Source organism: Galleria mellonella, unplaced genomic scaffold (genome assembly GCF_026898425.1).
Source record: "Galleria mellonella isolate WM207_F2 unplaced genomic scaffold, CSIRO_AGI_GalMel_v1 utg165, whole genome shotgun sequence".
NCBI lineage: Eukaryota > Metazoa > Arthropoda > Insecta > Lepidoptera > Pyralidae > Galleria > Galleria mellonella.
In genome coordinates, this window is record NW_026442009.1 from 357,829 (window position 1) to 368,446 (window position 10,618).

The following is a 10,618-nucleotide window of genomic DNA, read 5'->3' on the forward strand; positions in this document are numbered from 1 at the left end:
CATCGAGCAGTTAAATCGACACAGGTTTAATGAGTAACCTTCACAGAAATATCAAGTCTTAACCTTTCGTACGCAGAGTTTAATTCGCCATTCCGAGAGAGACTCTTACGTTGAAAGGATATTTACTAAGCAATATTACATAATCCAATTAATGCAAGGATTTGCAATTGTCCATTACCGGGTTGGATATCTAAGTAGGCGGACAACAATAGTCAACTATACGTTTCCTAATGGGGAGCGCGTGACAGACGCCACTTAAGGGAGTCTGGATGAGCCACGTGCTGTTTAATTTTTTTGCCCATTTACCTCATTAATTCATTACTATCAAGCATGGTGATATCACCGCGTATGTACTGAGCTCGGAAAGTCGCACATACAAATGTTTTGGAGCGATTCAAAAGCGTGCCTGTGAACTTAGTAAGTGGTTGTTGTATCAGTGTTAGTAGTGCCAAATTAAAATGGACATAATTATTTGTACTTCATTTATAGTGATGGCTGCAGTAGTATATGCAGGTATTAAGTATATATTTTTTATTACCAGTAGCTAAGTGTAGTTGTTATATTGGATCATGTGTTTTTTAGGATTACTTTTATTTCATAATTTAAATAAAATACTCGTATGTATTTAAATAGAAAATCATGTTACTTATTAATTAAAAGTTCTATATCTTTTTAAATAAGTATGAGCCTAGGATAAGAAAGGTTTTCACTTATTTGCTATTTACTATTTTGTTTTATTAATAAAACATAGTAAACCACGTTTTCTGAATAAGACTAAATAGGTACGTAGTCATACAGAATATTAATATTTACAATAAAGAGAAGAGATTAGATTATTTTGTTTGTAATAAGCTCAAAAAAATAAAAATAAAAATTTTCATATAGAAAGTTATATTATTAGCGAGCAACATAGGTTGTATTGTATTTAATAATATATAGCATGCAATGCCGAGACGGGTCGCTAGTGTAGAATAAAATCAAAATTGGAATACTAATATATGTGCATTGTGCAGCAAATCAGTAGATATTCGAGTTTGCAAACCGACTTAGTACGTAAACAAAACCTTTTGAAATACTTAGAAAAGTAATGAATTCGTTTGAGATTGACCGAATAACGTTACTTGGTTAACAATTTGTAAATGTTCTACTTACCTATGAGGTTAACGATTTGTACATACATATTCTACAAAACATAGACAGCTTATCAGTAGAATTTAATATCTACAAACTCTGTTTAAATATATAAAACTATCAAGATAGGGAGCGACAGAAATAATTTATCATTTAGCAATTTTAGCACGTGTAGATACTAATTATATTATTATTTATTTTTAATTATTATCTATAGTTGTATATAAAAGAATTAAATTTACGATTGAAAACAGTAAAAACAGTCCTTTTTTTAATGAATAATGGTGAAATGGAGCATCCAATGTATAAAATGGTGGAACATCAGTAGAGTATGAAAGCATGAGAGTTAAGTTAGGAAAATGTAGCAAGTGTCGTGGTATGTATTCGTATATTCACTACAAATGAACCACGATGGTTTCTAGAGAGGACCGTAGGTGGTCGATCTGATAGTGTATATTCCTAACATATTAACAAAATAATATATTGGGACTAGTATAATTATTACTAACAATTCTTTACTCTCAGTAAAAACAGTTCCTTGAATTAAATTAGCAAAGTCAGATGGAGATGAATTACTAGAGACGGACTTCTTTAAAATTTCTCTAAAGTTGGCCACACGTACCTTTGATGTTACAAGCATCCATAGGTTATGGTAACCGTTTAATATCAGATGGGCTATATGTTCATTTGCCAGTTAGTGCTAATAATTCTCACTATTACAGCGACTTGACCCATGTATTTGGTTTTAAAATATCCCACGGGTATGTACTCTTAGATTATAAGTATATACATATGTATGATATGTACTACGTCTATGTACGCTCTATACCTATCAGGTTAAACGTACTACTAAAGATTAATTTTGTACAACATGTTAGAACTTATCTGTGGATGTAACGATAGTAAAAAAAATTAAAACAAAACGATTTTTGTTTACTTCCAATTTTTATTATTTCTTATACTTATTAGGTGAACTTATTTATTTAAAAAAGTTTATAGTAGCAGTTAGATAATTAATTGAAAATTGATGTCAGGTGTCATATGGCAAACAAAATGGTTAAGCAATATATGTAAATTTTCCTATACCTATCAAAGAATAAAAATTAGGCAAGGGTAGGTAAATAACTACTGTTGAATATGTGGATATAATTTTCTCTATTCGCATATCTCGCATAAAATTTATTCACTTTTTCCAAAGTATTTAACGAACAATAAATATATAGGTCACCGTTTAAGTAGGAATCATAATGTAGGTAAATGAAATTGCCAAGTAAGTATAGCATATATTACAGAATTTCGATTATATGGGAATAAAACTTTTACTGAAGTATTTTTAATAATAGATAAAATAGGTGCGTATAGAATACACTCGTAATTATGGAACAAGAACCAACATGAAAGTTTAATAATTTCAACTAAACAGATACCTAGTTCTTAAGTGCCTACATTCGAATTCATAAAGCTTTATTAGTATAGGCAGTTAGGTACTTATAATTTATCAGGTAACCATAGCTTGTATGAATAAACCATAGTGACTTTTGCATTTTGAAATATCAAATAATCTGACGGTGCGTCTGATGTACAGATGATGAACAGTACACTGTAATGCCCAGCATACCCTGCGTTATTAAATCTAACGATTAAGGTATTGTGCCTCCGTTTCCTGTAATTTCACTACTTTATCATATCCATGGAAATTGAAAAATATGGACTTAGGTATTATTGGAGGAAAAGAATTATTAGTAACGGAGAATGGCGGCTCAATTTTTAGCAATATATCAGATTAGGTTGACTTTCGGTTTAGGTTGAATTAGGTTGAAGCGGTTTCTCTTGGTAACCATTGTGGTTAATTCTTGAAGCTTGAAGAAGAATATATCTCAATGCTGCAGTGAGCCAACTGGTCTACATTTATTCTCATCTATCATCTTTTCTCAGTAATGTTTTGTAAGCATATATTAATAGCGTAGGCATCATCATTCCATTATCTTTAGTTAAAAAAAAATTAGGAACATAAAAAAAATTCAATGAATTTTGAGAAACAACAACTCGTACATTTTATTGATTTTAACTTTTTTATATTTTTTAAATTATAGATGTAAATCCATACACTCGTGCGTTAAACATGCGACCGTGGCAGAGTATGCAGGGTTATGTAATGGTTCGCCCTGGAGCTTATATTTTCTACTGGTTTTATTATGCTGATGGTACTAGAGATGGGGCTGAACGAAAACCACTTATAATATGGATTCAAGGTGGGCCTGGTTTAGCTGCCAGTGGAATAGCAAATTTTGCAGAAATAGGCCCTCTTAATATGGACTGGCAGCCTCGCAATCACACGTGGGTGAGTTATAAAAATTTACAATTTCACAATCAATACAGTTTCTCACAATGTGATTGTGGTGTATGTATATATACAATTACAATATGTTAAGAAGACTTTTTTATCCCTAGAATAAGTACATAAATAAACCATGAATCCATTAATAGGGTATATTGAAAATAGGTACCGAAGGTGGCATATAGGATTCCCTTACATATAGTAAGCGGCTATAGTAATCCATGAAGATTTTGACAGATTATTCAGTAACCGCCGTGTAAACCCGGCGTGTAAAACCTATAGAATAGGTCATCCCTTCATTTTCTGTGGATGTCGGTAAGAGGTGATTGAGGGAATTGATGGTCAAGGAATGGGCAGCAGCGTCCCTCTTAAAATATCACCAAAACCTAATTGCGTTTGCAACCTGTATGTCAAGCCTGCCAACTACTTGCTACCCCTCCTTATGAGGAGAGCCTATGTTGAGCAGTAGACAGTTATCGGCTCATGATGATGCTGATGAATTTAGTAATTTCATTACCATATCTCAATAAACCAGGACATATTTACTACTATGGTTTGTTATTTTACTACTAAAATTCTTCGTTGGAGATTAACGTACCCGTGATGGTTAACGGCAGTAGGTAATAGATAGCTACTCATAACTTATTGATTTCATATACAGGTAAAGGGCAGAAATGTATTGTTAATAGATCATCCAGTGGGTACCGGATTCAGTTATGTTGAAGACAAGTCATTGCTCGTAAAAACAGATCAAGAAGCTGGTGAGTACTATATCTGTCCTTTTGTTTGAAGAAGTTTCAGGTTTCCCTTTTTTACGTACCATTTATGTCTAAATTTGTCTATATATACTCACATATATACTTATGAAATCAATGTCAAATGCAGTTAATTATTATAATGAGCTAAACTTATTTGTATTTAGGAAGTAATGATTATTATCAATTTTTGTACTATTCTCTACAGCAACTTGTGTGAATTATTTGTCATAATACTCTCCATTGTTTTGTTATTCTCAGCTATCGACCTCTCGAAAACTATAAAGGCCTTCTTTAGAACACATAAAGGATTTCGCAAAACGCCTACTTATATTTTTGGTCAAAGTTATGGTGGCAAATTGTGTCCTAGGTTGGGATTTTATTTACATACGGTATGTAGGTTTTTTGTATCAAATATTTTTTGTGTAGTTTTTGGAAAAAAGAAGCGGTATTTAGGTACTAATAATAAAGTATTATATCGATAGGTTAATATTTGAATGGTCTAAAGAAGAAATAATTAAGAATATATATAAGAATCATTTCCTTGTCGTAAGAACAATGAAAGAGGTACTAGATATCCAATAGATCAACATGTTGCATAGTTCTTTGTGATAGCAATAATTTCTACATAATTTATTCCTATCAATTACATTGTAGACTATTGATGTGGTATACTCGTAGCATTATTATTTGAATTTAAATAATCTCTTTAATTTAATCTCTTTAATCGATATTCAGATTGTTTATAATAATGTGGTTCGTGCATCATGTATTTATAATATATAAAATTTCGTTTCAGGCAATTGAGAGAAAGCGTCTCAAGATGAATTTTAAAGGAATTGGTATAGGTAGTGGATTTGTAGATCCAAAGGAAAGCATTTTGGTTTATCCAGAATTTCTCTACAATATGGTAAGAAATATTTAGAACGCAAAAGTATAGAATAGTACTTACATACAAATTAAATTTGATTAAGTAAAGTCCATCCATGGATGAATGTTTGTTACGGTTTCACGTAAATACCACTAAATGGATTAGAAATAAATTTGGTACATAGGTAGGTTATATTCTAACTTAGCACATAGAACACTTTATATATTTACTTTTACATTGACGAAGTTGTGGGGCACAGTTAGTAAAGTTGTTATATTTAATTATATTGTCCTGCACCTAATTACAGGGAGTCATCGATCAAACTACATATTTGAAAGGTATAAGTATAGCAAAAAAAATGTGTTCACATATTGATAAGAGAGAATACATTACGGCAGGAAAATGGGATACAGTTTTATTTAAAATCCTCACAGAAGAGTCTGGCATGGAAATTAACTTTAATAATATCAATCAAGTTAGTCCGTATCCTGCTCTAGATTTACTAGAGCAAAAGATCAATATGTATGTGAAACCAACGCTCATCAGTACAGTAAACCAAAGTCTGGAATGGAAATATATATCTGAGGAGGCTTTTCAGAGTTTAAATGGGAATTTCCTAGTGCCGTCTATAAAATTCTGTAAGTATTTAATATTGCCTTATATATTAATTTCCATTTAGAGGGAGAAAAAGACTATAAGTCACAGGGACTACCGGACCTACTGCTAGCAATCATCAGCATTATCAGATCGACTTTCAAGTAGCCCACCCTGGAAACCGTCATGGTTAATTTCAGATTATATCAGTCGTTAACTGTCCACTGCTGTACATAAGCCTCTCTCATAGACTGCCACAAGGAATGGTCCCGAGCCACATGCATCCACCGACTTCCTGCAATGCATTCGAGGTTCCATTAAGCTTGGAATATTTCACATATCACAAGTGCAACTTCACGTGGTGCGCCATATGTCATTTATTATATCATATGTCATTTCAGCTACGTCGCTTCACAAAGACTGCTTCCTAAGAACAATATAAATCATTCTAAATTTTAAATGAAATTGTAGGTAGTCACTGTGTTCGGGGTTATTCGTAAGTCATCGGCTGCAACGGCAACTAACCGTGCGGTTAGTTGTGAAGTGAAATCGCATCAGACAGCTGATTGGGCCGTACAGTGCGAGCGAATAGAGACTTCATCACACTGCGTTAAAGTGTCTATTCTATCGCCTTTATCATAAAATCATAATTTATATTTCACTATCAATAGCAAATAGTAGCAAGTGCGACATTAAGTTATTGTGAACGAAAATAACTTTTTGTGATTTGCTACTGACGATATCCCTGTGAATATAAGTAACAATTTCACTAAACAACAATAAATTAAATGTGTTACAATGCAATTTCTTCGAGTTATGTGATCAGTTCATTGCCAGTTCAATTTACTTATATACGCAATATAGCTTATGAAATTTTTATAATCTAGAATTTTATTTTTTCAGTAGAAATGCTTCTGAACCAAACTAATTTGAAAATAAGCGTTTATAATGGAAATTTGGATGTCGTTACACCTCTAGCTGGTAAGAGTTATTTGAAACTCTTTGATAATTTATGAACAAATAATTAAACCATTAATAACTTTAGTTCACATTATATAGCCTAGTTTTAAAACATACATAGATGGTAGTAGATATTGTATTATTTATTTAAAAAAAATCTCTTGGCTTCGTATATATCTGTATGTTAAATACATATATTTGAATACATTGCAAATAAACGGCTGTTTAGCACGTTTCAAAATGCTTGCTATTTATTAAACTTACATAAAATAACGCGCATCCCTCTATGCGCCGTAATTAGTTTAATAAAGATTTTTTATTTTTATTAAGACACCACGCCGGCATACACAGACCACCAGTGTATGCCGGCTGAAGAACCCAGCGACCCGGAGGTCGTCGCCTCCGGAGTTAAGGCCGGGGTAGAGGGATATACCCCGAGGCCCCTACCTCGCCCGCCCACACAACATTTGGCGGGCATGAGAAGTCCCTGTTGATTAATTTATTTTTATAATAATATATTGCTATATGTGCTTTATGTAGGTATCTATTTACAGATACTCTTTGTTTCCTCCAAAAGATTTAAAATTGCGATGATGATGTCCTCGGTATGACGGCCTTGTTGAATGGGAATAACAAATAACTTAAATAATTATTATGGATTTTTCATGTATAGGATATTGCTTGTTACGTTAGATACGTACCTAAGCGCTTATAAAAATTTGTCCGTCACACTTAGCTAGTATATAATTGTTTCAATGAAGCTTAATAAAAATTTGTTATTTGTTGAAATTATCACAGAAACACTAAATGACATTAGTAATTGATTGAAGCATTCAATTGATATTGATCAATTTTTAATTTCAACCATTATTAGATAGGTATCAGCACATTGTCTTATGTTTGTAAATTAATAATTGATCCAATTATTAATCGGCCTATCTTTTCATTGTTCTATTAGTATAGACTATGGAGACGTAGTAATGAAATTAGTAAGTATCTATGGATGTTGGAAGTTGTTTTGTGGGTTTCAGAAGTGGAGTGCAAGAAAGGTACCAAGGTGTTGTGTCTATAGGCGTTGGTGATATTTACCGTCGGATGATTCGGCAGCTTATTTGCTATGAAGTTTTGCACAAAAAAGCTTAATTTTTTTTATTTACATTAGAATGTATTAAAGGTTGTAAGCACAATAATGTTGCTGGTTTTAGTAGTTTAGTTTATAGTAATAAACAACAGGAAGTCACCAATCTATAATAGAACATTCTTCAACACGTGTCTGGGTACTACTTATTAGTTGTAAACATTGTTCAATAAATGATCCAATTAACTTCTGTAAAAGTAATACTGTCTTGTTTTAATAAATAGTTTTATGGATCCCAACAAATAAATAGTGCTAATATATTACAGAGCGTCATCTACTCCTAAATTTAGTAGAGCTTGACTACGATGGTAGAGTGATTCTGAGATTATAGTGCGTCAATTAATCTTATAGAAAAAAGTTGTCTGGGAGAGATCTTTTGTATCACTTCGGTTTAAACTGTGACCCCTTATTTTGTAACTGGTGCAAAAAAGGGTGAACTAAATAAATAATTAATTACTTTAATTTCAGGAGCATCGAATTGGGTGCACAAATTAAAATGGCATGGAGCACAAGATTTCAAGAATGCCAAAAGAAGTAAAATACGGGGAAATAGAAATGGTTTTTTTAAGGAGACAAAGCAGCTGAGTTTCTGGTGGGTCTTTGGATCAGGACATTGGGTGAGATAGATCTTATTATTATATCCTTTCAAGTGATAAAAAAATTATTATAAAACTATAAAATCAGTCTCATCTTTGACGCAACAAGTAAATTTATTAAAAATTTTAGAAAACCATTTATGTGTATTGAAGTTGCAAGATCTAGTTGCGTCAAACATATACAATAAAAATTAAAGACGTGTCCTGCAAAAAAAAAAAAATAACTGACTTCAATTGTGACAAAACTAGTTAATTTGTTTTTGAAACTAAATTACTTAACCGATTTTGATAAAATTTCTAAAGGACCAATCTGTAAGTATATCTTTTCAGATAAAAAAAAAATTCCAAATCGGTTCAGAATTGACGGAGTTATGAGGTAACAAACATAAAAAAGTACTGCATGTAAATAAATATACCCAAGACTATGAACCCGGGTGATGGGGTATGATGAGGTAGGCAGTAGGTATTATGCTCAAATCTTGCCAAGCATATTTGAATACAATGTGCCTCGTTCTAGTAGAATGTTTAATTCTAGAACACTTAGAGTTGTCTTAGGATTTTATTTATGATTACATTATTAAAAAATAATTTTACGGATTTCTACAGGTGCCTGAAGATAATTCGGAAGCAATGGAACATATATTAGAACACATTATGTCAGATGATTTATAGAGAAAATTGTTTACCTACTTGTATAGATTAATATTTATTTGTTTCGTACAGGTTGTTTATAAGTAAAACGCAAAATTATTCATGATCATTATCAATTTAATTAAATAATGTATATACATTTTTATAATTGGTTATATTATATTTACAAATGTCATTAACAATTGTATTTCATTATATAATTATTTAATATACACACAATATTTACGAGCACCACACTTATTTATTATTATGTACATAATCGAAACACATAGGTTCGCTGTCTAAGGCAGTTTATAGAGTTTATATAATATTTTTTGGATAAATTCAGTCTGTTATTAGCTAATAATTGTATATCAGAATATAAATTAAATTATATCACTTATATTACAGTATGCCTTGGCGATCTTATATTGTTTACTTTTGTTGAGCACCAAATAAAATTACGTGTCTACTTACATATATGAAACATATCTTCATGAGATGTTCCAGTCATAGTAGTTGTACGAACATATATGAACATAAAATAGTATATTATAATTAGGGAGCGTCGTATGGCTTAGTTTGCGTACCCAATAATTCGTAGTATACTTTAAGTGTATTAAAATCGAAATATGATTTTAACAGATAATATGGGTGGAAAATGAGAATGTTGTTATAATGTCGTTACAGTTCCTGACAATGAAACTTCATGTAATAATTTTGCCTCTAATGTTCCAGAGTTCCGTTTAAAAAATGAACATTATGGCAAAGTATTATAGTTATTTAATGCCTACAGTGATACAATGCAGATTAAGGTCATACTTTTATTAATAGTTGCTAATTTTGGCTATAGTCATTAAATAAAATAAAATGTATATTATAGTATACAGAGAACAATAAAGTTTATTGTACTATGAAAATTATGTATAACGATATAAATAAAAAATAATATAAATAATTAAACTTTGTTTACATTTTATCAATTAATGTCGGCTGTATAAAAATTAGAAAAAACAATCATAAGTATTTTGATTGCACACAATAAAAATATGATTTAAAAACGCGTCAGAAATGGATCGAGATTTATAAGAAATTTTTTAGCAGAGTTCTGTGTGTGGTGATTTGTATATTTGTGCCTACAGACAAGTCACAATAAATTTTCTAAATACATTTACTGTGTACACCAGAACTGTGCAACGGCGCACAATTGCGCTAACTCACTCCAAAGCGCTGGATGTATCAACTTACTTCTTCAAAATGAGTTGGTGCACAGTGCAAGTATCGGGAAATTGTTGGAAAAAAGTAAAATGGGCTTGGAAAAATGTGGATATTTGTAAAACGTGTGGATAAGTATGTATATAAAATATAGAGTAAAGAAAGACTAGTTTTTTTTTGTTAAATAAAGGATCTTTTGACGATTGTTCCGATTTGTCTACATGTCGCGTACAAACAGATTTGTATTAAAATAAATAAAGCGTTCACTGCAAATCTCTGTTTCAATGAAGCTGTCCACAAACCTGATAGCTAGAGTGATGGTATTTTTAAATTTATGAAAATATGTCAACACGTATAATTAAGCTTGCTATAAAAACATTTCAACGATTT

General features: G+C 31.4%; 1 protein-coding gene across 2 annotated transcripts; it reads left to right on the forward strand.

Annotated features, from left to right (window-relative positions):
• Window positions 1–82: 82 nt before the first annotated feature.
• LOC113518939 (retinoid-inducible serine carboxypeptidase-like) lies at window positions 83–10,501 on the forward strand. 2 transcript variants are annotated; one of them, XM_052892674.1, is made up of 9 exons: window positions 83–513; window positions 3,225–3,472; window positions 4,131–4,230; window positions 4,486–4,616; window positions 5,024–5,134; window positions 5,403–5,733; window positions 6,593–6,670; window positions 8,256–8,404; window positions 8,990–10,501. In XM_052892674.1, the coding sequence occupies exons 1-9, from the start codon at window positions 459–461 to the stop codon at window positions 9,053–9,055; spliced, it is 1,269 nt and encodes a 422-aa protein (XP_052748634.1). In that variant the 5' UTR covers window positions 83–458; the 3' UTR covers window positions 9,056–10,501. The 2 variants fall into 2 exon arrangements, with proteins under 2 accessions (XP_052748634.1, XP_052748635.1); XM_052892675.1 differs by lacking the exon at window positions 83–513 and adding an exon at window positions 1,363–1,507.
• Window positions 10,502–10,618: the final 117 nt, after the last annotated feature.

Bases quoted from the DNA above. Each gene is read 5' to 3' on its own strand.
- LOC113518939 (XM_052892674.1), top strand. From the start codon at position 459: ATGGACATAATTATTTGTACTTCATTTATAGTGATGGCTGCAGTAGTA. The intron at 4,231-4,485 runs GTGAGTACTATA...TGTTATTCTCAG, and splicing joins AAAAACAGATCAAGAAGCTG to CTATCGACCTCTCGAAAACT. The intron at 4,617-5,023 runs GTATGTAGGTTT...ATTTCGTTTCAG, and splicing joins TGGGATTTTATTTACATACG to GCAATTGAGAGAAAGCGTCT.